At 38.4% G+C, this 27,455-nt stretch overlaps 1 protein-coding gene across 1 annotated transcript in view; it reads left to right on the forward strand.

Annotated features, from left to right (window-relative positions):
- Nipbl (NIPBL cohesin loading factor) overlaps positions 1-27,455 on the forward strand; it is a 163,759-nt gene that overhangs the window by 128,711 nt on the left and 7,593 nt on the right. The window contains exons 26-42 of the mRNA XM_032898802.1: positions 311-525; positions 615-717; positions 1,338-1,436; positions 1,528-1,674; positions 2,445-2,579; positions 5,219-5,317; positions 6,172-6,225; positions 12,138-12,246; positions 13,289-13,425; positions 16,301-16,441; positions 16,633-16,726; positions 17,227-17,381; positions 18,290-18,380; positions 20,385-20,558; positions 20,864-21,054; positions 22,734-22,841; positions 23,262-23,462. Of these exons, the coding sequence (XP_032754693.1) occupies positions 311-525; positions 615-717; positions 1,338-1,436; positions 1,528-1,674; positions 2,445-2,579; positions 5,219-5,317; positions 6,172-6,225; positions 12,138-12,246; positions 13,289-13,425; positions 16,301-16,441; positions 16,633-16,726; positions 17,227-17,381; positions 18,290-18,380; positions 20,385-20,558; positions 20,864-21,054; positions 22,734-22,841; positions 23,262-23,462 (2,253 nt within the window). The remainder of the gene's footprint in view (positions 1-310; positions 526-614; positions 718-1,337; positions 1,437-1,527; positions 1,675-2,444; positions 2,580-5,218; positions 5,318-6,171; positions 6,226-12,137; positions 12,247-13,288; positions 13,426-16,300; positions 16,442-16,632; positions 16,727-17,226; positions 17,382-18,289; positions 18,381-20,384; positions 20,559-20,863; positions 21,055-22,733; positions 22,842-23,261; positions 23,463-27,455) is intronic.

The following is a 27,455-nucleotide window of genomic DNA, read 5'->3' on the forward strand; positions in this document are numbered from 1 at the left end:
CATTTGTCCTAAGCTTTCCCACTGGCCTTCCCACCAAATCTTACTGAGTCATGTGACTGTCTACCTCAAGTAGTTGATAGTAGTACTCTATCTATATTTGATACAATCATTTTTATTGAGTTAGTTTTATAGTTAAATGTTAAAAAGGAAAAAAATTCTGTAATACAGGATATTTCAGAATTTTATCTGTCTTTTAAATCTGCTTCTGTCTGATAGAGGTTGTCTTAAAGAAAACTACAGTACTTCTATTCCTGATTGATTAGAAATGTTATTAATTTCATCAACTCAAATTTATCTAATGTCTTTCCAGTTTTCTCGTAAATTCTATATAGCCCAGTGGTTCCGTGACACAACTCTGGAAACAGAGAAAGCAATGAAATCACAAAAAGATGAAGAATCATCTGATGGGGCGCATCATGCAAAAGAAATTGAGACAACTGGTCAGATAATGCATCGAGCCGAGAGCCGGAAAAGGTTTCTGAGAAGCATTATCAAAACCACACCTTCTCAGTTCAGCACATTAAAGTAAGATGCAGGGGAAATGGGTCAGAGATACATGAAGCACAGATGTCCATTTAAAAGAACACATCCAGTTACAGTGCTCTCTGTTGTAGGATGAACTCTGATACTGTGGACTACGATGATGCGTGCTTGATTGTTCGATATTTGGCCTCTATGAGGCCGTTTGCCCAGAGCTTTGATATTTATTTGACACAGGTAAATTGATCTGATTGATTTTTACTTTATTTTGGTTACTTTTGGAGATGGTGGACTAGGTGTAACCTTTTTTTGCGGGTAGTGTCAATGGGCTGTGGAAGCAGCATTTGTCTCTGTTCCTCATTCACATGGTTTTAGCTATGTCTGCCCTCTGCATACTGACCTTGTACAAACAAATGGACATGTGTTTGTATGCCACTATAAAAATCAATGTTTATCAAGTCATAGCGAATAATACTGTCTTTAATAAAAGTTACACATAAGATTTTAGTGAAGCTCATACACATAAATGTGTATGTATGTTTAGTTGAGAATACTGAAATAAAGGAAAAAACGAAAATATAGAATACCTTTCTACGTGTACTGGTCTAACTTAAGATTTTGGACCAGTAAGATGATTTTTTCTCTTTCTCTTTCTCTCTCTCTCTCTCTCTCTCTCTCTCTCTCTCACACACACACACACACACACACACACACACACACACACACACACACTCACACAGAGGAGTAAGTAGTATATTTCGTTCTTTTATGTATTTTCATGCTGTATTTTCATGCTGTATTTGTGTTAAATTTTACTTATTTTAAAATTTATGAGCATGTTAATGTTTGCCTGGCAGATACTACGAGTTCTCGGTGAAAATGCAATTGCCGTTCGAACAAAAGCCATGAAGTGTTTGTCTGAGGTTGTTGCTGTAGACCCCAGTATTCTAGCAAGGGTAATAATAAAAATAGTCTATTTTACTTTTCTATTTATATTTGAAGATCATCTCCGCTGCTATAAATGTCATTTCTCTCCCTCTTCTTTAGCTTGACATGCAGCGCGGAGTTCATGGGCGATTAATGGATAACTCCACTAGTGTTCGAGAGGCAGCCGTGGAATTACTAGGTCGATTTGTCCTTTGTCGACCTCAGCTTGCTGAGCAGTATTATGATATGCTGATTGAAAGAATATTGGTATGCTTCTTCTATAGTAGTTTATGAATACATAATTTACCTTAAATGTCACACCTTATTTATCTTAAATTTAACCTAAAATTGATAATTTAATCTAAAATGTATAAATGTGAATTATTTTTATTATTTAATCTGTGAACTGTAGCACCACTCTGAAAAAGGTTATGCTTTGAAGAGGCAAACTCAGTATTATAAAGCCCAGTGTTGGTTAAAATCAGATCCATTTTTCAGTTATTCTTATACCAGTTTATAATCACTAATTAATAGTAATTTTGTATGATAACTGTTTTAATCAAGACCCTAGAGTAATTATATTGACTTTGCAGTGTGTGTATGTATCTGTCTGTCTACAAATTGCATCCACAGCAGGCACTCCACCTACTTTAAACATATTGATTTTTTATAGAAGTATACAGTATGTTCTGTATTGCTGCAATGACAAATTTTGTCATTGCCGTTAGTGTGGTACAGGAGTAGTTTGTAAAAGGTTTACTTGACTTAGCGTAAGCACTTGTTCTCTACATCACAGATGCTGCTTCGTATGCCTTGAAGTACCAGACACTGTTCTAAAAGTTTACCACCCCGGTACTGCAGCAACTTACCCTGTGGTCTTACACTGATTACTAAGTGTAGGTCCACAGGTTATAGGGTTTTTATAGGTTACATCACAGTTTCACTAACAGATAGGGAGGATAATGCTTAGGAAACATTGTTTCCTATTTTGTCAAATTTCACACTCCTAACATTTGAAAAATGCATTTTGTTCTTAGGATACTGGTATCAGTGTCAGGAAAAGAGTAATAAAGATTTTAAGAGACATCTGTATTGAACAGCCAACATTTCCAAAAATTACAGAAATGTGTGTAAAGATGATTCGGAGAGTCAATGATGAAGAGGGCATTAAGGTAAGATGAAACTCTGATCATCTGGGATTTCTTTTTTATTACTGTTAAAATTATTTAGGTGTTTATCGAATCTATTTTTTTTATTTTGTTTCTAAATTTTATATTACTAAAATGTGGTCTTTTCCAACATATTCAACCATTACAATACTTATTTAACTGTAGTGACAGTATTTTATCCAAAATTATTACCAGATTGAAATTATCTTGATTTTTAAATAGAATGTTCTTGATTTTCAGTTACAGACTTGTCTACAGCCTGTAGGGCATTTTCTCATTTGAAGTTCCCTTCTCTCAGATGACCTTAGCTGGTTCTGGTTGACATAAAATTATCCTGTATAACTGACTCCTTGTCAGCTTGACACACAAACAAATCACTACAAAGTCACAACTTTTCTTGTTCATCCTCAAGATCTAACATTAATATAAACATCATAATAGGAAACATTTTACAAACTTAAAAAGTCTCACGGTATTACAAATTCAAACATGTTAAAGTCTTTTAAAGTAGAAAGTCTCTCAAGTGTGGGCTACTATAAAATCAAAATTAAGTTAAAGACTTCTATTTCGAGAGGAAAAAATGAGGACACAGTGACAATCAGATAAATGTAAAACCATATTCCAACAGTGTAATCACTCAATGTCTGATATTTAGGACTCACAATCTTCCAGACTCCTCCAAAGGGCCTGGGTCACTTCTCAGGCTCCACAGTCTGGGAACCACACAGCTTGTGTTCTTGACTCAGGCTGGGTCCACTCCACACACAGCTGCTGCTGTTTCTGACAGTCCTCCCGTGGTGTTGGCATCTTCAAAATGCTGGCATCTTCTATTGCACCTGGGCTCACTTTCACCAATAGGCTCTCTCCATGATGCAAAGCCTCAACTTCTCTCCATGATCCCTTCAGTCCTGGGGCTTCCACTGCTACTCTGGCTACACCTTCACAAGTGGCCTCCCCTGGCTTCCTATAGTGCCAAACCTCAGCTGTTCTCCATGACCCCTTTTTGCCTTCAAAACAAGTACCACCTGGGAGACATGACCAAGTTTGGGTGCTAGCACAAAGGTACAACCTTGGCTACCTCTGAATACAGCTTCTTTATGCTGACTCTGAGCAAACACTTAGCAAAAGATTTCACCTGAGTGATGCTGGCCTCTGCTTATTAACCACCAGTTTGTCAGCTCCAACTGACCAGCATCAGTTGTCACAGTAAAGCAAAGTTTTTCATTAGTGTTTCTTGTGTTTTGTTACTCACAGCTTATTCTCCAGCCCTAGCTAACCAGAACCACAAATTCTTAGCTCAAAATAGCAAGCATCTCTGATAGTCATTAAGAAACCCTCAAATTCCTTTTGAAATTTCACAAGTCAGGCCTCCTTTTTCTGCATTGCTCCCAACATTCTACCAAGCTCCCATAGAACAGCTCACCAATGGTTTTTTCTTGCCCAAAGTTCTAAAGTCCTTCCACAATCTTCCCACAAAGAACATGGTCAGATCTATGACAACAGTGACCCACTCTGCTGGTACCAATTTCTGTCATAATTAGGGTTGCTATTGCCATGAAAAAATACCATGAACAAAGGAACTTTGCAGTGAAGAGAGTTTGTTTGGCTTACCGTTCGCCTCACTGTTCAGCATTGGAAGAAATCAGGACAGGAACCCAAGCAGGGCAGGAACCTAGAGGCAGCAGCTAATGCTTACTGGTACTGCTTACTGGCTTGCTCCATCTGGCTTGCCCAGCCTGCTTTCTTAGAGAACCCAGAACTGATTTTAAGAAGGCACTTTCTTAATTGAGTTTTCTCTGCTCAAATAACTTTAGCTTCTGTTAAGTTGATCCCACACAAGTTCCTCCCTTTAAAGGAATAAAAGGGAGCTATGTAGATAGTGGGTAGGAGCAATTTTTTACAAGCATGAAAACCTGAGTTCATATCTCCAGCATCCACATAAAAAGCTGGATGCGGCTGCGTGTGCCTTACCTCTAGCATTGGGCAGGTGGGGGCAGGCAGATTTCAAGGGCCTCTCTGGCTAGCCAACCCTACCAAAACCGCAAGCTTCCAGTTGAGTGGGAGATCCTGTCTCAAGACAGCTAGGTGGAAAGTGATAGAGGTCGACACCTGGATATCCTGTTGTCTCTTATGTGCATTCACGGATGCGCACGCGCACGCGCGCACACACAGCCGTAACAGTGGTTTTAGTCTGATCAAAAACAAGTCAGGGGCTGTGCTTGCTGGTCTTGCAGAGAGAGAACCCAGGTTCAGATTCCAGCGCCCACACAGGTGGCTCACAACCACCTGCACTCACTCCAGTCCTAACGGATCCAGCGCCTCCTCTGGCTCCTGCAGGCACTGCACACAGGCTACGCACATAACACATGCACACAACAGACACACTTTTTATTTTAAAAGTATTTTCTGCATAAGCTATAGGCTAAACATAGTTTTACTCATCCTCTATTTGAAATCTTAACCCATTAGACAGAATTTATAATTAGTGAAATCTGTTGTTTTAATCACAAGAAAATTTTAATTAACTCAAACTTTTCTTTTTTAATAACTAGCTTTGTGTTGGGCTTTAATGGGAATTTACAATTAATTAAAAGTTTGCAATCTTTGTTAGTAATTGATTGGGTTTCTTTGTCTTCTTCTAGAAATTAGTAAATGAAACATTCCAGAAGCTCTGGTTTACTCCAACTCCACATAATGACAAAGAAGCAATGACAAGGAAAATTTTAAACATCACTGATGTGGTAAGAAGGTCGGACAAGGGTGTGGTCACTGTGAATGCAAGGCAGCTGATGCGTTGCCATGGTGACGTGCTGAGCCTGCCATCAGTACTGCTTCCCTTGTATTTCTGGGACTTCTGGGGCTTAAATAAAAGGGGAATGTTCACATGGCTAATTTCTTGATACTCGTGTCTATAAATAAGTATTAATATTGTTGTTTTCCTATTCTTCCATAATTGAAAACAGAAAAGAAAAACAAGAGAATCATTTTTTAATTATTACATAAATAAGCTATAATTTGCTGATCCAGAATGCTTTCTATTTGTTGAATATTAGCAGTTTTTATATATACTTAGTTGCATGGTCATCTCCATTTTCACAGTACCAATAAATCTTCGATCTAGAGGGTGAAGAGACAAAACATTTTTTTCATTGTTTGAAACCTTACAGATTTTTCTAATAGAATATGTCATAAGCTATTGTTTCTATAATTTGGTACTATATCAGTTTTAATAGTAAACTGATTTCTTTAATGTTTTTCATATTGACAAGTATTTGAGTTACTGAAAAAAATAGTTTAAGTATAACCTTTCAATTTAAAAAAGTATACATATACTTCATACTACAGCATAACTATAATACCGGTTTTAAAATAGATGCCTTTTGTTTTAATTTTTGAGATATAATACAATTCCAACATTTCTCCCTTTTTCTTCCTCCAAACCCTCCTATATACCCCCCTTGCTGAAATTCATGACCTCTTTTTTTCCTTGTTATTACTTGTGTATATGTAACACAATGTAACCTCTTCAAGTCTTTAAAAATAGTATTATAAATGCCTTCCTTATTTTAATAGTTTTATTACCTTTTCACCGTAGGTTGCAGCATGTAGAGATACTGGATATGACTGGTTTGAGCAACTCCTTCAAAATGTGAGTATAATTTTGATAGCATGAAATTTAATAAAGGGTCTATCATTTTAAAAACTTTTCAGTTCTTTCTTAAATAATTGTGTTTTAGTAGGCGAAATTTATTTCAGTGCGTTAAGCTTTTTTTTTTGGAGCTGGGTTCCGAACCCAGGGCCTACCACTGAGCTAAATCCCCAACCCCAAGCTATGTCTTTTAATTTTGTTATTGAATCATTTATCCACTTGGCTACTAAGATAAGTTTTCAGAATTACTAATTGAAATTCTAGCTATATTTTCAGATATTTTTTTATCCCTTTAATCTAGAATAGTAGTTCTTATCCTTCCTAATGCTGCAACCCTTTAATATATTTCCTCATATTTTAACATATGGCAATGTCAAACCATAAAATTCATTTATACTTTAACTATGATTTTGTTGAGATTATGAATAGTAATATAAATTCTGACATGCAAGATATATGATATGTAGTGGTTGGGGATTTAGCTCAGTGGTAGAGCGCTTGCCTAGGAAGCGCAAGGCCCTGGGTTCGATCCCCAGCTCTGAAAAAAAAAAAAAAAAAAAAAGATATATGATATGTGACCCCAAAGGGGTCTTGATCCACAAGTTGAGAACCACTGATCTTACTAATGACTACTCATCTGATCTATAAATAAATATAGAAATAACATTGAATTAAATAAAACAAATAATTATTTGGCATATTACAAAATACATGGAATTTCTTTTAGTGGTATAAAATTTAACCACAGGTAGTGCTTTCAGGAGTTTTCAATTAAGAGTGTTCTCCAATCTTTAAAAGTTGCCAGCACCTTTCCCTCCAGTCTCTGTGTAGGAGGTAGGGAGTATATGTGCTTTAAAGGTATGCATGTATGTGTCAAATCTAGCAGAGAATGTTAGGTGCTCTTTCGGTCTCTATCTTGTCCTCTTGAGACTCGCCCTCTATCTGAAATTCACCAATTTGCCTAGGCTGGCGAGCCAGCAAGCTCCCAATATCCACCTGTTGCCACACCCAGTGCTGAGGTACAGACACCTACAGCCATGCCCAACTTTGATTTGTGTTCAGAATTTGAACTACAGTCCTCAACCGTACACAGCAAGTGCTCTTACCCACTGACTTCATTCTCCAGTACTGTGACCTACTTTTTACTTTTTTGAAGGCAATATCTCACTTTCCCTCAGGATTGCACTCAAAACTCTTAGGTTGGGTGGTCCTTCTACCTCTGCCTGCGTCTTCCTTCATTTGTCCTTCCTCCAGCCCTTTTACAACAGAGACAGACAGACAGACAGACAGACAGACAGACAGACAGAGAGAGAGAGAGAGAGAGAGAGAGAGAGAGAGAGAGTTGCAGGGGGGTTGGGGTGGAGAGAGAAGTGGGAACTTTTGTTTTATTTAAGGAATATATTCTGTCTTTTCACTTACTAAGTGCTAGAGATCAAGCTGTATACCTCATGCATGGGAAAGAAGCGCTCTACCACTGAGCTGATTCCCACATCTTGTAAGACTTTATATACCTCCAGTTTGCCAGGGCTACACCAAGAAACCTTATCTCAAAAAACCAAACAATAAACAAACAAAAATGACTGTTGGGTCATGTGGTAACTTAGTAACTATTAAACTGTATTTGTCCAAAACAACTAATTTCTTAGGAAGACCAAGTGCTACATTAAATAGTTTCAAATTCACACATGCACCAATTTTTGAAGATTGAAAGACTTCCACAGAAGAGTATTATTATTCTGGTTATAGTATGTACAGTCAAGCACGATCTGCATTTCTAGTCTTTAGTCCTGTAGTCCTTCTGTCACTTGTTATTTATCATACGACTTCCCAAAACTCGCCAACTGAGCAGTGTAAAAGGTGGCCCTCGTTCGTATTTGCCAGGTGCTCAGTTTCATTTCAGAAGTAAGGCCTCAGCATTAGTTGTTGAGAGTAACTATTGCCTGTATGGGTGTTGCATTTACTTTTCTAGTTTGTGATGGGCTCTTACTAGTTTTTCAATAATTTTATTTAACTTTTTTTGTTTTGATGTGTGTTGGTGTGGGGTGTCAGATCCCTTGGAAATGGGGTTACAGACAGTTGTGAGCTGCCACATGGGTACTGAGAATTAAACCCAGGTCCTTGGAAAGAGCAGATAGTGCCCTTAACACTGAGCCACCTCGCCAGTCCTGTGTTGTCACTATTTTTAAGAGTCTTTGACATGTTTCCCATTGCAATGCTGGGAGTTGTAGCTGAAGCCTTCTGAGTGCAGACCAGGCATTCTAGTGTTGAGTTAGACGAGTCCCTTTACCCCAAGTACACCTGCTGACCTGGAAGTCTATATACAGGTCAGGCTGGCATTAGCCTTCAGAATGCTGGGATTAAAAGCATGCCCCACCCCACATGGCATGGCTGAAACAGAAATATCTTAAATTCAGGTACAACAGGCTACCTAGAAAGACTGTTTAATAAAATGCCAAACACACACATAAAAAATGAGAGAGTTTGCTTGTTTGTTTGTTCGTTTGTTTGGCTCTTCAAGACAGGGTTTCTCATGCAGCCCTGGCTGTCCTAGAACTTACTCTGTAGACCAGGCTGGTCTTAATATATTCCCGCCTTTGCCTCCTGCGTGCTGGGATTAAAGGCCTGGGCCATCATTCCCTGATTGAAGAGAGAATTAAGAATAATTGTTGCAGCAAATACATAGGCAAATGCCAGCAGCAAAGCACTGAACTGAGAACGGGACCCCCGTTGAAGGAATTAGAGAAAAGTCTGGAAATGCTTGAAGGGGCTCGAGACCCCATATGTACAATACCAAGCAACCAGAGCTTCCAGGGACTAAGCCACTACCAAAAGACTATACTTGGACTGACCCTGGACTCTGACGTCATAGGTAGCAATGAATAGCCTAGTAAGAGCACCAGTGGAAGGGGAAGCCCTGGGTCCTGCTAAGGCTGAACCCCCAGTGAACTAGATTGTTGGGGGGAGGGTGGTAATGGGGGGAAGATGGGGAGGGGAAACCCATATAGAGGGGGAGGGGTTAGGAGGATGTTGGTGGGGAAGAGGAATAACAATTGAAATGTAAATAAGAAATACTCAAGTTAATAAAGATTAAAAAAAAAAAAAAGTAATTGTTGCCCAAAAGACCTGAGTTCAATTCCCAGTATCCAAATGATAGCTCATACTCATCTGTAATTCCAATATTAGGGAATCTGACACCTCTTCTAACCTCTGAGGTCACTAGACATGCAGGTTTTGTGTGTGTGTGTGTGTGTGTGTGTGTGTGTGTGTGTGTGTGTGTGTGTGTGTGTGCAGGCAAAAAATACAAAATACTTATACACTAAATAATAACTCTAAGAAAGAAATCGTGTTTGTAACAGTTAGGACTGTACCTTTCTACTCTAGAAATCTAAAATCTGAAATATTCCCCAATTTGAAATATTTGAGCACTAAGCTGACTCCACGGATTGAAAAACCCACACATTTGGCAGTGGTGATACACACCTTTAATCCCTGCATTTGGGAGGAAAAGGCAGAGACAGACAGATCTCTGTGAATTCAAGGCCAGCCTGCTCTAGAAACTCTGCCTTTTAAAAAAAACAGGATTTAAAAAAGAAAGAAAATTCCGCACCTAATCTCATTTTGACAGTCAAAATTCAGACATACTAAAATTACTTCAAGCCAATTTATATAAGGAATATATGAAACTTAAATGAGTATTATATTTAGCTCTCGGTCCCTTGCTGAAGCCTCTCCCTGTGCTATATGCATATACTCTAAAATCCCGAAGACTTCTAGTCTTAGTCATACCAAGAAGAGTCTTAGCCTACATAATCACTTGGGAAAGATTATTTGATTGTATTTTCTCAAAAAGTTGAAAATGCGTATGTGTTGTGGCCCAGTGTTTCTACTATAAGGTGTATATTCAAGAAAACATTGTACTTGTGAATTAGAACACATACACAAGCATATGTCACTAAGATCTGACTTACTCTTTACACAGAGAAGTGCTTGTGTGGCTCATAGAGTGCCAAGAATGCTGCTGTAGCGCAGAGAAATCATAAACTCTAGCTATCTGAAACAGCCCAAGTGAGCATATAGCATAATGTTTATAAAAACACAAGTCCCAAAACATTAATACCTTTGTTGAAGTTGGAAATTAAAAAGAAAAAAAAAGCCTCCTAGACTAATCATGGTAGTATAGGCCTTTAATCCCAGCATTCAAGAATCAGGGGCAGAAGATTTCTGAGAGTTCAGGCCAGCCTACAGAGTGAGTTCCAGGTCAGAGTCAGATTATTATTTATAATTACATTAAAGCACATAACCAGTCAGCAGTGATAGTGTCATGAACCAAAATTTATAATAAATTGTTTTGCACTTACCTGATGTCTTAAAGAAAAAAAAAACAAACAATTTTTGGCGATTACCTCAAGCAAACCAATCTAGAGTATTACGTTGGTAGCTGCACTTAAGAGTGAGTCAGTGAGAACTTTACTTCACAGTTGAGGCTGGGTAAATCGAGCCTGTCTTACATTTATCCTTTAGTTGAGTAATGATGCTATGAATTTTCCATAGTGTTGTGGTTGCTGTCACTCATTTTAATTATCCAGGAAAGTTTTTTTTTTTTTTTAACTTGAGGACAATTTTATTAAAATTGAAAGAAAACAGCAGGACTGAGGCAGAAGAGTCTCTGAGTTTGAGGACAAGCAGACCTGCATAGACAGATCCTGTTCCCAGTGGGGGAAAAAACAGAAAGGAAGGAAGCCATGCTTTTGAGTTAGGACACATAGAAGTCGTGCATGTCCAGCAGTGGGGTTAATAAGCAGCTGCATGGCATGTTGGAAAGGAATAGCCTCCCAAAAGAGGTTTTTAAAAAGAATGTATGTCCAGAAAAGGATGCTCCAACATTGGCCAGTGTCCAAGAGGACCTAGGTTTGATACCCACGACTGCCTAAAACTCCAGTTCCTAGAGAGCAACACACACTTCTGACTTCCATGGGTACCAGACATGCACTTGGTGCACACTCACACATGTAAAATGAAAGGTAGATGGATAGAAGGACAGACAGACAGACAGACAGACAGACAGACAGACAGAAGAATGGTAAGTTTTTGCAGAGACTCAGAAAACAGGCAGCCCAGTACCATAGTGCTTTGTAAATGCTTGCCTATCCATGCCTCTTGTACAAAAGTAAAGTTGTGCACTTTTAAATTTGAATTTTGGATTTTGTTCCACTCATATGAGACACTCATGACTTGTTGCAATTCTGTCAGACATGTGGAGATAGAATGTTTATATTTTTGCAGAAAGTTATGTCTGATAGCTCTGGAAAACTCTCCACAGGAATAAAATGCAATATTCTTTTAATATCTTTAGAAATATTGTTAATCATTATTGGCAAAACAGTTAAAGCTTAAGTCATTTTTCTCCAGTGACCGTGATTGTAAGAGTGGGTTGGTTTTACCTTTGGCTATAGATAGGTTTCTCTTCATCCTCATTGGTCTTTGTGGTATTTTTAAGCACAGTTTCTCAATGGTTTGGCAAACAATGAAGCAGAAGAAATCTGCCAGAGACTATGCCGTTTGTTTTATGATTGCAAAGCTTGCGGTGTAATCAGATACAGGTATTAATTATTTAAAATAATTAAGCTAGCACCAGGCAGTGTTCTGTGATCTTGGCTGGCATGAGAGAGACAAGTTACTTTTCCTGTGTTTTTGCAGTGTCAGGTCCTGCATACAGCAGTTCACATATTTCATACTAAAATGTTAACTTTTCACTGATTTAAAGAATATTTTAAATATGTTGTGTATTTTAGCTTTATTTGTATTTTAATATTAAGAATTTGAAAAGGCTTAATGACATTTAATGCATGCACATTATTATTACTGCCTGATGAATAATTTCCCTGAATTTTTTTCTGTGCATACATATATAGTTGTTGAAGTCTGAAGAGGATTCCTCGTATAAACCTGTGAAGAAAGCTTGTACTCAACTTGTTGATAACCTAGTTGAGCATATTCTTAAATATGAGGAATCTCTAGCTGGTAAGATATTTTATATATTAGTTTTTAAGTTAATTTTATGTCATTTTTAAATATTTTGGCTCTTTTATCAGTTTTACCTCTAGATATGCTTGCGTAATAACTAGTTATTATCACTTTTAAGGCTAATTTGATTTTCATGATATAAATTTGACAATTCATTTTAGATTATCTTCTAAGATTACCTAAATCAAACTGTAATTAAAGTATAAATCTCATCTCTTCTACACATTTTTCAATATGTACTTTTAGATATATTAAATAAGAATGAAGTCTAGGGCTCAATTTTTTTTTTAAATAGCATCACAAAGCTATTTGGTATTCTTTCAATTATAGAAAACTTTTAAAGATTCTGTTAACTATTTCAATGTTTTTAAAATATAATACTATATTTCTAATACTTTATAGTTGTATAAAATTCTCTTAATACTTAATGTTCATTTAATCTTAAATATTTCTTAATCTTAATTTTTAATTTATTGAAATGATCGACATACATTATTTAATATTTTTATTATCAATTACAGTATATGAGTCACATATCTGAAATCTTCTGTTATTAATAATTACATAAGTCATAATTGGTATTTCTACATAAAAGCACAGACTGTTACCATTACAGTTCCCTCTTTTTTTTGATGTATACAATGAGGAGCAGCAGTAGACTCAGTTTCTCCATCCAGGGACCAACTGCCTAGCCAAGATGGCGTTTGCACCTAAGGGAAATGCAGATAGCCGTTCTTTTCCTACCCGGGGCTTACTGTTGTTTTTCTTTAGGCTTATCCCATTTCCAACATGTATCTTTTTTTTTTTTTTCTTTTCCTATTTCTCTAATCATAGACTTCATTGGTGAATTAATATCCACTAATGTTCACTGTTACTAAAAACCAGTATTGTTTAAGAACCAGAGTTAGTATCTCCTAACTAGCCTCCTTGGAATGGTTATGTGTAACTGCATATTGATCCTAATTCTCTGTCACCTGCATTATTTAACATTCTCATTGGTACAAATGCAAATGTCTGTCTTCTCTCTTCTTTTTTCCAGACTCAGACAATAAAGGTGTAAATTCTGGAAGATTGGTAGCATGTATAACCACTTTGTTCTTATTCAGCAAAATAAGACCCCAACTCATGGTTAAACATGCCATGACTATGCAGCCGTACCTTACCACTAAATGTAGTGTGAGTATAAGTGCTTTCTGTTGGTTTCTCAAACCAGGGTTTCTCTGTGTACCAGTCCTGGCTGTCTTAGAACCCACTTTGTAGAGATCAGCCTGCTTCTGCCTCCTAAGTGCTGGGGTTAAAGGCGGGCACACCACACCCTACTTGTGCTGTCTTGCTTTTTTCTTTCTTGTATGCAGCAGGCAGTTAAGTGCCTTCATTTAGAATTCACGTATGCTAGCCATAGTCTCACTGACAGGTAATCTGTGTCATTTACTCAAATATATATTCTAACACTTAGTATCAACTTTGTGAGAATTATAATGAAAATCCTAGTTCTATTTCCCTGTTGGTTCTTACTGTGTAACTGCTTAAGAAATATTGTAACTTTTGTTAAGATTCAGAAGTGAATAAAGCAGAAATTATAACTTGAAAAAACTTATATTTTGAATTCTTAATTTGCAATTTTTCTGTTTCTCTAATAGATTTGTCTTACTTTTATTATAGAGCCAAATATTGAATATGGAACATTTAGTATCATATTAGAGACATTGATATATTAGCATATAATAGGTTCTCCTAAATTAAAATAAAAATTCACAAAATATTGCTTAAATAAAAATAAATCATGACATTTTTGAAACAGATATCTAACAATTGTGAATTTTTATATTTGCTAAATTTTAAAATATTCTAGAAACGTGTACAGTTTTTAATTTTTAACACTGTGTTCCCATTACTTCTAAAGATTTAATAGTTTCTCTCTACAAGATTTGATTTTTTTTTTTTTTCTGTTATCTAGTGTGAGGCAATTTCCCCTTGATTTATAAGTTCTCTATGGAAACCTCATGGCTACTTGAGAAATTTTTAAGAATCAAGGAAAGGAGTATAGAATAAGAAATTGTATATACACACGTATATATACTAGGACTAAGGCTCTAACCCTATCTTAGGCTCTAGGATAATTTAGCTTCAGCTACTGTGTAGCTAATAGTCAACTCACAGCTGTTAGACACTGACAGTTTACCCTGTGTCTCCTAGCTCCTCCCTCCCAGCATCCTGTTTCAGAGCCCTCTGCTCGCCCTCAGTCTGGCTTACAGTATAAACCGTACTTCTTCTAGCAGACACTTTCAAACATTGTTGCGTTCATTCTGGTGTCCACTCGAGGAATGGATTTAGCAAGGCATTGGGGAAATTTGGGGTATTGGTTTGCTTCTTCCTAGGCTTTGTTTGATTTGGGGGAGATCACTGGATAAGATCTTTAGCTCTTTTGAAAAGTGGTGCATGACTGTTGGAATCATTATCTTTTACCCTGTGCTAATAATCTGTCAGGTGTAAAAGAATGATTTCCTGCCACTCCATTTCCAAGAAAATTAACTGCTTTTTTTTGTGATATTGACCATTTGGCCTTCATTTTTATAAATTGATTGTTCATAGTTTTCCTATTTTCTTTGAATTATGTGCCTTTTAAGTTTGAAATTTTTGTGAATAATTTAAACATTTTAGTTATTTACTAGTCATAGTGATACATGCCTTTGTTCCCAGCTCTCTGGAGGCAGAAGCAGGCAGATCTCTGAGTCCAAGGCCATCCTACTCTGCATAGAAAGTTCCAGGATAGCCAAGCCTCAATGGAGAAACCTTGTCTCCAGGGAGGGGAAAAGTGTTGATCATACTTTTTTTTTTTTTTTTTTTTTTTAAGTTTTATGTGGAAATTCTATCTATCTCCTAAAAGGAAAAATAGATGTGATATAGAAAAGTTTTAGCCAGTAAAAGTCTAGTAATGTTGCTTTAAGAGAGAAAAAGAAGTCGAGCATAGGACAAGGGGAAAAGACTTTATGTTATGGGGCTGAGTGGTTAAGAGCACTTGCCACTCTTTTAGATGACCCAGATTCAGCTCCCAGCATCCACATGTTGGTTTCAACCACCTGTAACTCCAGTTCCAGGGTACCCAATGCCCTCTGCTGACCTTCCTGGGTGCTAAGCATGCATATGGTACATACATAAAAGTAGGCAAAACTCTGATACACATAACACATTAAAATAATAAACCAAAAAATTTCCATATGCTTAGTTTTTTTTTTTATTCAAGAAAATCTAAAAGTATAAAATTAAAAGACCTTCTACCCAGTTCTGGGGTAATAAATATATTTATTAAGTAAAATATACTGATCACAGTATTTCTCAACTCCAGCACTGTTGACAGAGCTGGATAGGTCACTGTCGTTTGTGTTCTATTCAACAGCATCTTTTGATCTCTGTCCAATGGATGTCACCTCTCACCGTGACAACTGCAAATTCTCCTGATGTTGCAAAGTACTTATAGGTAGAAAATAGCATAGAACCCACAGTGGAGAACTATTAGGTTAATAACCTTCATTAAAAAGGAATATTAAGGGGTTGGGGATTTAGCTCAGTGGTAGAGCGCTTGCCTAGCAAGTGCAAGGCCCTGGGTTCGGTCCCTATCTCCGAAAAAAAGAAAAAAGAAAAAAAAAAGGAATATTAAAACTTAGCTATGACAGTCTTTGTAAAATATTCCCCTAGTATTTAAATATTTTGTATAGAATTAATTTGCATTTTCAGGGGAATAATTAAGAGCACTGGCTGCAAGCAACATACATTCAGATATACATTCAGGCAAACAATCATACTCATAAATAAAATACCAAAGTTATTTTAAATTTAATAGCTTTAACATTTAAATACCCCAAGGTAACTGCAGACTCCTGATGGTCTGTGCTGTTCCTTCCAAACTCCGGGGTGGGGGTGGGGGGGAGGCTCCTTTCTCACACCATTTAATTTTAACTGCTGGATTCTTATACTCTAGACTTAAAGCAGTGTATAGTTTCTTTTTAAGACTTGGATAGGCATTCATAAAGCATTAATTTTATTCTTACAGACGCAAAATGACTTCATGGTCATCTGCAATGTTGCAAAAATCCTTGAGTTAGTTGTGCCACTGATGGAGCACCCAAGTGAGACTTTCCTTGCCACTATTGAAGAAGACCTGATGAAGCTCATCATCAAATACGGCATGACTGTGAGTACTTGGCCGTTTCTGCACTGAGTGTGTAATGCACAGGTGATGATTTATAAAATATCACTATGTAATATGTCGGAATTAAGTCCCAAGGTCTCTTATTTTATGACAAATATATAAGGAAAAATAGTCATATATTTCAACTGTGCTTTAGTTTTTTCTTAAAGAGTAACATTTTCTCTATCTTTTAGGTAGTGCAACATTGTGTGAGCTGTCTTGGGGCCGTTGTAAATAAAGTGACCCAGAATTTTAAATTTGTGTGGGCCTGTTTCAATAGATACTACGGTAAGTTCAGTGCCTGGCCTTCTCGGTTGTTCATGGAGTTGTCCACTGATGTCCAGGTGGTGACTGGATCTGGTCCAGGAGAGCAGCCAGGAGAAGTGTGCTCCTCAGCCCACACTCACACGTGCTCTTTGATCATTTGCATTCTCCTTGGTTCAAAAGTTTGTCTTTAAAAGTGATAAATTTCCTGGCCCATATCAAAAGTAACAGTTAATATCTTTTTCTGACACGATTTTAGCTCTAGAGAAAATGTACAAGCCAGGTAGTAGTGGCACACGCCTTTAATCCCAGCATGCACTTGGGGGGCAGAAGCAAATCAGATCTCTGTGAGTTCAAGGCCAGCCTGGTCTATAGTGCTAGTTCCAGGACAGCCAGGAACCATTATAAATGTACTTAATACTTAAACCATTAGTAGAAGTTAATTGTATTTCATTAGTAATTGTTTAATCATGATTCAATGATAAAGAAGAGTACTGTAAATAACTAGTATTTATCTTTACTAGGTGCCATTTCAAAATTAAAAAGTCAGCACCAAGAAGACCCAAATAACACTTCACTTTTAACAAATAAGCCAGCGCTTCTTAGGTCCCTCTTCACTGTTGGAGCACTTTGCCGGCATTTTGATTTTGATCTGGAAGATTTTAAAGGCAACAGTAAGGTAAAGACCGTAGTATTGCATAGTGTGCTGTAAAACCCAGTCCTGTGGCCTGAGCTGGGAATCACTGTAATGATCTGGGAAGAAGGCAGCATTAGAATAATGAGGATTTTTGGAATGAGCGCTAGCCTAAGCATGAACTCTAGATTTTTCTGCTTGCTGACTTATGAGCAGTTTCTTACTGATCCAAGACAGATTCAGAGTTTCCACAACCGATTCTATCAGTTCATTAACATAGACACACTATTTAGAACAACATACTTGTCACAGACTATCACATCAGATGCCACTGTTCTAAAATTAATGGAGGGTCTGGACAGATGATTCAGCACTTACACCCGCTGTGTGTTGATGGATCAGTTCCCAGCACCCACATGGCAGCCCACAACCTTATGTAACTCCAGTTCCAAGGGCTCTGATGTCCACATCTGGCCTCCACGGGTACCAGGCACAAACATATAAAAGTTTGAATACGTTTAAATTAAATTCATGGAGTTGATTTTTTCCCCCTCCCAGCGTTGTCAGTGAAACCAGTGCCTTGCATTTGCCAGGCTACTGCAGTGCAGCTGACCTGCATCCACAGCCAAATTTAAACAATGAGAGTACTCATTGATTGCTTCTAGGAATTTCTCCCCTTAGAGTTGAGAATTGAGGACTGGTGAGATGGCTTAACAGTTTTATGTACTTGATTATCCGAGGTTCATCCCTAGATCCTACTGGTTTACAGAAGATAACCAAGTCCTTAGAATTAATTCTCCAGGCTTCCATACCTCCACACAGGCACTAAGGGGTCAGCACATTTTTTTTCTTCTTCCCTCCTTCCCCCTCTACCTCCACCTCCTCTTTGTTACACATACTTGAAAACTTACTCTTGCATTGAGCATTATTCTTGAATGCTTTATGTCCCCCAGGTTAATATAAAGGATAAAGTACTTGAGCTGTTGATGTATTTTACAAAACACTCAGACGAAGAAGTACAAACAAAAGCCATCATTGGTCTAGGTAAGTTAAGTCTGAGTTTCTCAGTAGTCTGTAGCTCTTTGAGGGGTGGAGTAAGCTTTGCCGATTGTGAGTCGGAGCTGTTGGTGTGTTTAGACATGACTCCATCAGCGATCTGCTGTGGAGAGCGCAATATCAGGACTCAGCAACAGCTGTCTCCTCCTTCACCAGTTTGCTAGTGGTGAGGAGATGACGATGACGCCTCCCACCGACCTCCTAGAGGTAGCTTAGGAATGCTCCCCGAAGATCAGAATACGAAGGACGTGAGGAAAGTTTTGTCTAATTTGCATTTCTTAAAATTGTTCTTTTCGGTGCATATAGTGTTGTTATGTGTATCTGCCACCTGTTAATGGGCAGCCTGTGTAGATTTATAGGAACAGTTAGGATACATACCTGATCCATGTTCAATTTCTGGAAGCAATAGTGTAATAAAAATGTTTTGCAAGCAGCTCTATGCAGCTTTCCTGGAAATGAACTAGAATATAAAGAACCAGGAACAGGAAACTACTACAGAACCTGAATTAAATACTCCTTTTAAAAAAGAAATATAAAATTCATGCCTGAGGCCTGTAATAAAGTTTTTTTTATTTGTAAAAGACAAAGAGAACAATATGTCCTGTACTTTTGCTTTTATTGCTAATGAGTGTTTTCTTCAAATGCATATAAATATAATAACTTACTTGGAACTGTATTGATAGCACTGTCAGGTTGTAGTTTAATTAGTACGTATGGGTAGTCATTGACATTAGTCTTTGAAACAGTGAATGATAAAGAATCTGAGTTACCCTGTTAATCTGGCTGGTAATATTTATAAATACCTAAAGATAATTGCCTCATTCCACCTCATTCCTTTCATCAATTACTTACAGGCCAGGTAAGGTTGTGTACACTTTTAATCCCAGCACTAAGAAGGCAGAGGCCAAAGCAGGCAGATCTCTGAATTCCACCCAGCCTGATGTACAGAGCTGGTCCCAGGCCAGCCAGAGCTGCATAGTCAAGTCTTCTCTCAAACCTAGAGAGAAAACAAAAGGACTTAGCAGTGGACATACAGTCGATATAGCCATCACTTCCCAGAGCGTTCGTCATATAACACACATTCATGCCACTGGATATAGCCCTAAGTACTGAGTGTAGATAATCAGTTCTATGGGCGAGCCCGCCAATCGCATTACAAGAAATTCAGAGAACAATAAATGAAGTTTTACTTTTAGAAAGCAGCACCGTACAACAGTTTTTTAAAAGTTATATGGGACATGACTATACTGTGTGACCTTGGACTAGCTGTCAATCACGCTGTGCTGTGGTGGTTTGGTTTTGATGTTAATAATGCTTGTTCTCATCAACAGTCTTAAATTTCTCCTTATCAAACAGCTGTCTGTGTGCACATTGATAATAACGTATTAATTTGTGGTTATAATTGTGGCCTCAATTTAGAGCCATTTGAGAAAGAACTAGATGATTTTAGCTCTACTTTTAAATTTTGTTTCATCAGTGGATTTAGTTCAATAGTTTTTACATTGTCAACTGTAGTACCTTCTATTATGGGTCTAAGAAATGTTTGCAGACATTACATCTTAAGTCCTGACAGCATCCCTCTGAGGTAGGCGGGCGGTAAATATTATTGTCCCCATTTTACAGATGGAGAATTGAGGCAAAGAGAGATTGTGTGACTCACCCAAGGTCACACTACAAGTCAGTGGTGGAGCCAGGAATAGAACCCGAGACTCCTGACTCCTAATCCACTCCCCTAGCCACTAGGCCCTGCTCCCTCCTCAAGGTTTCCTCTTGTGTGAAATTCTCCTTTGAAATGCAATTTCTTGTTTTTAATTCATGGGGAAAGAAGTACCTGCTGTATTGCTTCTCTAGGTAAGGCCACCCGCATATTCTTCCAGTCATTTTAAGTTTTAAAGTTTTGAAATAAGGAGATCTTTGTATAATTTGACATTTTCATTGTGTTATACTTACCTTTAGTAGGAATATATAACAACATATTTCCCTTTTTCTTAGGATTTGCCTTTATACAGCATCCGAGTCTAATGTTTGAGCAAGAAGTGAAGAATCTGTATAATAGTATTTTATCTGATAAGAACTCCTCAGTGAATTTAAAAATACAAGTGTTAAAAAACCTCCAGACTTACCTACAAGAAGAAGATACACGAATGCAGCAAGCAGACAGAGACTGTAAGTGAACGTGTGGCTGTTACTTGGCAGTGTAGTTGAGAGAGGTAACATTCCTCACGTCCTACAGAGGGTGATGGTACTTGGTTACCTCTAAAGCAGTTATAAAATCGTAGCTATCAGGCGTTAACAGGCAAAGGAATCACAGTTCTTACTGAGTTTTCAAAGAGCCTCTGACGCAGTTGAGGAAACCACTTAAGCTTGAGTGTGAGCCCTGCCATTCGTGGGTTTGAATTGTAGGCTCAGAGTAGTGAGCAAAGTGAATATGATCTTAAATTAGCGTGTGTTTTCTCTTCTCTCCTTTGTAGGGAAGAAAGTTGCAAAACAGGAAGACTTGAAAGAAATGGGAGATGTGTCTTCAGGGATGAGCAGCTCCATCATGCAGCTTTACCTCAAGCAGGTGCTGGAGGCCTTCTTTCACACCCAGTCAAGTGTGCGCCACTTCGCCCTGAATGTCATCGCCCTGACGCTAAACCAAGGCCTCATTCATCCGGTTCAGGTAGGCGAGGCTCAGGACAAGGGCGCTCACTGGCAGCCGGAGCAGCTGACAGCGATGAGAGCATCAGTCACTCTATCCATGTAATAAAGTCTCTGTCCTGAACTACTGCGACTGCTCTTCTTCCTCCCCTCCTTTCTTTCTTCTTCCTTTTGTTAAGTCTCATAGCATCGCCCGCTGTCCTCAACTCATGAGTATCCTCCTGTCGTGGCACCCTGAGTTGCCTTGAACTCTTAAGAATGTAAACACTGAATAATCTGTTATGTTGCCATTGCTGCAAAATACCTATATATTTATAATGTTGTTTCTGCTAAACTCCAAGTCTCTAACAGTATAAAATGTACTTTTTTCTCACTAGTATCAGTAAAATTCCATTTTAATTCACTTTTTCTCGGATTCCCCAACAGCCAGCAGTGTGTAATGTCAACAGACATAAATAGGAGAGAGTAAGAATAAGCTAAAGAGGGTGAAGCTTCGTTCTATCACCAAAAGTAAATTCTGCTGTCTCCGTTGCATGGTTGGTTTTAAACTGGCAGTGCCCTCAGTGGTAGAGCATGTTCAGCCTTGCAGTGCAGTTGGGATAATAGAGTAAGGGGCCAGGTTTGCACCTCAGTAATAGAATGCTTCCCTAGGAGATTCGTATATTCAAGTCATGTATTTGATCCGAGCATCACAATTAGAAAAAGGAAGAGGAAAGATGAGTAATGTCGTAGAATGTTAAGTGCCCATGAGCACTGGCTTTCTCTCCTGGTATAGTAACCACTGTCAGATGGTCAGGGACTAGGAAACTGCCAGAGACTGTTGGCTCCTTCTCTTCCGCAAAGCATGTTCTAATGCACACTAATATGTGAGAACATGATTTTTTTCTAATATTTTTAAATAAATATCTAAATGCATACATTCATAAAACATAAAACAACACCTAGACAAATGTTTAGTCTGCTTTTGTCACTCAGAACTGCTAAAATCACTTCAGAACATATAATAGTATATTGAGACTTTGGCCTTGTTTTAACTTACTCAGAGACAGGCCCATGGGATGGCTCAGTGGGTTAAGGGAGTGTGGGTGAGGAGAATGTGAGGGTATGGGTGTGTCAGACAGGGCAGCTTGCAGAACTCGGTATTCTGTTTCCACCATATGGGTTCTGGTTAATCTCAGAGTCCTCAGGGTTGACAGCAGAGCCACCTCACTGACCCCACCTCACTGACCCCTGTATCACAGTCTCCATTGACAACCTTAACCAGGGAGCATTCAGAGAATGCGTTGAAATTGTTTACATCTCAGTGGATCTGGGTTTTTTGTTGTTGTTGTTGTTTGTTTTATTTTTGTTTGTCTTTTGCCTTGAGTTTTTATTTTTAAAGATTTATTTATTTTGTTATATGTAAGTACACTGTGGCTGTCTTCAGACACACCAGAAGAGGGCATCAGATCCCATTACAGATGGTTGTGAGTCACCATGTGGTTTCTGGGATTGGAACTCAGGACCTCTGGAAGAGCAATCAGTGCTCTTAACCGCTGAGCCACCTCACTAACAGCCCTCAGGATCATATTATTGCTGTTGTCTCCTTGCTTTACATTAAGTCAAAGAAAGGTTTTATACCTCTGATATATAATCTTGACATCTGTTGAAATGTATTCTCACTGCATGTCTCAAAACACCCCCCCTCCTTTTTTTTTTCAGTGTGTTCCCTACTTAATTGCCATGGGCACAGATCCAGAACCTGCTATGCGGAACAAGGCTGATCAGCAGCTTGTGGAAATAGACAAAAAGTACGCTGGATTCATCCATGTAAGTACTTAGTAGATCACCTGAGTGTATTGCTCTAGTAAACAACTACTTCCCATAGGTCTTTATTTTAGAGCGATTTCCTTAATATTTTTCTTAATTTACAAACAAGTTTGCAATTAATTATAAGATTGTGCCAGGATGACAGTTCAGAAAGCACAGTAAATTACAAATCAGGAAGCATGTACTGCAGACACTAGTGTAGCCTTGGCTAGCAGTGACCGTAGACATTGGTCATTTGTATGTGTAAAATGTTGGAGTTGCAACAGATGCTCTTACTATTGCAGGACTCTGCTCTGTGGTTTTTATTATTTTGAATAAGGAAAACCAAATAATGAAGTTAGCCTTAGATGTAGTGTGCAGGGCATACATCACTATTAAGTCCTCTGTCCCTAATGCAAAAGTGGCCTTTATTAATTTCAGATGAAAGCCGTGGCTGGTATGAAGATGTCCTACCAGGTACAGCAGGCGATCAACACGTGCCTAAAAGATCCCGTAAGGGGTTTCAGACAAGACGAGTCCTCCAGTGCTTTGTGCTCACACCTTTACTCCATGATCCGTGGGAACCGCCAACACAGACGCGCCTTTCTTATTTCTTTACTCAACCTCTTTGATGACACAGCAGTAAGCATAAACTTTATTATTGTCAAAAAATAAATATTCTAGAAACTGTATGGCTAAAGGAGTCATGACCTAAATCTTACCATTTTGATAAATGTCATTGACTATATTAATTGTGTTTCCTTAATTTCTACTAAGTAACTTATAAAGTTTATGATCGCAATCAAAAGGGCATTTTACATGAGCAAATGTATTGAGGAATAAAATATGATTGTATCTCTATACTGAATATCTTGGAAATGTTATCACTGTTATTTTGCTTTTTTCTTATATTTTCTTGCATTTTTATATTTATTTATTTTATGGTGGGGTTTTTGTGGGTGTGGGGATCAAAGGACAACTCTCCTTCCACCGTGTGGATCCCAAAGAGGGAACAAGCTCCTCTGTCTCCCAAGCCATCTCCCCTCCTCAGTAACAGCTTCTGTAAGCAAAAGTCGGCTGCATCATTTAAACTATCTCTTTGGGAATAGATTCCATATGTACATGCATTTATACACACACAAATAAGATTATTTCTTTAATTCTATAGGAAATCAAGTATTGTTGGAGAATAATGCAGGATTTTTTTTATTGGTTTGGTTTAGTTTTTGGAGGCAGGGTTTCTCCATGTATCCCTGGTTGTCCTGGAACTCACTATGTAGACCTGAACTCAACCTGGAGATCGGCCTGCTCTACCTCCTAAATGCTAGGATTAGAGACCTGCACACCACCATCTGGCTTAGTAGTAATACACATTTTCAGCTGCTGAGTTTTTGATGTTGATTTTCTTTATGAAGGAAATTAACATTTTTATGTAATTACATGTTGACACACATTGTACTGGCCAAGACCACTAGCCAAGAAAGCAGGAAAAAAAAATCCTATTCTTTAGGGATTTTGTCTTTTATTCATTCATTTCTTTAAATAACACCTTCTTTAGTGCCTATTATGGTACCAGTCGTTGTATAAGAAGTTAGCAGATAAAGTAGTAATAACGCCTACCTCCACACACAGAGCAGACTAGCCTGTCTGTGGGTAGCAGCTTGGAAATGAGCAGTGTATACTTTTTTCTCATTTTAATCACTTGGCAGAGTTTTTATACTAAATCAAAATTATAATTACCAAAGCATAGATACCTTACATCCATTCTCTTTAAAATACTGCATGAAATTTTTTTTTATGTGACATAGCAAATAAATGTGCCAAGTCTGTGTTTCAGAAACGCCTGACATTTTCCCCATCACCCTCACTGTCATCCTTAGCTTTTACTGTGCAGGGCACTGCCAAGGCTGACGATGGGGTGACGTAGTGCTGTGGCCTTCAAGGGCTTATTTCCAGTGTAGAAGACAAAATACAAAGAAGGAAATATGTGGCTAGCATATACTGAATGTGGTTTCTATTTGTATTTCTCCAGGCCATGTCTCTGCTGGGGTTCATTCCTGTCTGATTTCCATGCATAATCTCTGATAATTGACTCTCTTATCACAGTCTTTAGAACTGGAAATCCAGCTCTCATAATAAGCAACTTTATTCTGACTGCCAACACAAGCTGTCGGAAAAGGAACAAGCCACACTAGGCCTAAAGAGATGCCGTGCATTAAGTCTAAGACATAAAGCAGGGGAGGACGGGAGACCGGGCAGAACACCATTTGTCTGAACCAGGGGTCCTCCTGAGCACAGTGCCTAGACCACAGGAGCGGCTGTAAGCACTGGAGGACTGTGGGACATGTGTAAACAGAATGTGGAGAGCAATGCGGAGAGCGTTTAGGAAGGAAGGTTTGTCACAGTGTTTACAGCACATGGTATAGGGAAGTGATCTGTTACGGCCACAGTGGAGAGGAAGGAACCAGCAGGAAAACACAGAGGAAGTGTTGGGAAGGGATGAACGGAGACTGAGAATAAACAGTGACTAACTGGAATACTTTTGCCCTGAGGATCCAACAAAATAACGTGACTGTTGCTAATTCAGACAGAGAAAGAAGAATCTAGGTTGTTACTTAAAGAGTTTGATTTTGAGAAGAGGGAGCAATTAGGACTTTGATTTCCTAGTTCTGAACATTTTCACTTTTAGAAACAAAATAGCATATGAATTACAACCTTAAAACTGACAGGTAAGCTGGGTATAGCAGCTCATACCTGTAATCTCAGGCTTTGGGCACAGGGTCATCAGCATAAGTTCAAGGCTAGCCTGGTCCACTTAGTGACTTTTTCTTGGGGCAATCAAAGATCAAAGTCAGAGAAGGGAGAGAGGATGGATGTTGGCAGGTATATTCTGCGTTTCCTCGCTGTAACATTTAGACAGGGCTATACAACTTTAAAAGAAGATTGAGGAGCTGGAGAGATGGCCCAGTGGTTAAGAGTACTTGAAGCTTTTGAGGAAGATCTGGGTTCAGTTCCCAGCACCTATGTGGCTACTGACAGCCACCCAGTTCTGGGGACTCAGATACCCTCTTCTGATGCGCTTCAGGCATGCACATAGTGGGCATACCTATGAGCGCAAAAAAGTCTCACACATAAAAATAGATCTTTTTAAAAAGAAAGTGAAAATAAAACAATTCACTTTTCAAAAACAGAGTCTCAAATTAATAGTGAATTTATTTTATCTGTCTTATGAGCTTTTATGTTACTGTTACTGTACGTTGTTTGATATTTGGATGCAGAGATGGTAAATAGAAGAAAATAACATACTTTTAAATAACTAGTTTTAGGTTGTGGGGTTTTGTTGTTGTTGTTGTTTTTAACATTCAGTGACCATTTCTTTAGGATTTGAGCAGAAAACAACAGGCAGCTAAGCTGTCTTAATGTGACAGGCGCTAGAAGGGTAGAGAGAGCCTTTGCATTAGGTCCAAAAGTCTTTGGTTTTTTTTTTTTTTTTTTTGGTTCTTTTTTCGGAGTTGGGGACCAACCCAGGGCCTTGCGCTTCCTAGGGCTCTACCACTGAGCTAAATCCCCCAGCCCCAAGTCTTTGGTTTTTGAGAAACGATCTCACTATGTAAGATTGGCTGTCCTGGAACTCACTGTGATGCTTTGGAGTTCTGGGAATAAAGGTTTGTGCTACATAACTGGCTAGCCCAGATATCAGCACAAGCATAGTTAAGCAAGAGGAAATGGGGCTGGAGAGATGTCTTGAGCAGTTAAGAGCCCTTATTCTTCTTACAGAGGACCTGAGTTCAGTACCCATCACCCACATAGCAGCTCACAATCATCCACACGTCCAGGTCTAGGGGGTCCAATGAGCCAGGCACACACTGTATTCACACGCATAAAATACCCATTCACCTAAAGTAAAACAAATCTAAAAAAGAAAAAAGCTAGCCAGGTGACTCAGAGGGTAAAGCTGTTGCCATGCAAGACTGGCAACCTGAGTCAAATTCCTAGAACCACTCTAGAGGCAGGAGGAGGCTCAGTGCCACTCTGTCATCTAACCACACACCTGCCCCTTACACACCATGTATGCACAGGTAATGATGATGATTTTTAAAAAGAGAAAGAAAAAAATTTGAGTTTCAAGTTACAATAAAGTTACCTACATAAAGTAGGTAAGCTTAGCCTTTTGTGATTGTTTTTCTTTAAATTCTCAAAAATCAACATGCCTTCCATTTTACTTATTTAGTTATTTATTTATGGCATATGTCTCACTGTGTTGCCTAAGCTCGTCTTGAACCCCTTAACTAACTCAAGTTAACCCCTCAGCCTCCCTCATGCTAGGGTCACAAGCATGGCCCAATGTCTCCATGACTGAGTTTCTGTTTAAGGTTCTTTTTAAAACCTACAACCAATGTCAACCATAATTTCTCTTGCATTTTGTGTATTTCATAGTTTGGGGGTTGGTTGGATTTTGTTTTTTGAGACAGGGTCTCACTATGTAGCTCTAGGTGTTCCAGAATTTACTACATACAGCAGGCTGGTCTCAAAGTCACAGAGATCCTCCTGTCTCTGCTGCCCTAGCGCTGGAAAATGATGTTTATCAGTCCATGATTACGGCTGGGTAAATCCACATATTCGTAGTGTGTTACA

This window comes from Rattus rattus, chromosome 3 (assembly GCF_011064425.1).
Source record: "Rattus rattus isolate New Zealand chromosome 3, Rrattus_CSIRO_v1, whole genome shotgun sequence".
NCBI classification, from domain to species: Eukaryota; Metazoa; Chordata; class Mammalia; order Rodentia; family Muridae; genus Rattus; species Rattus rattus.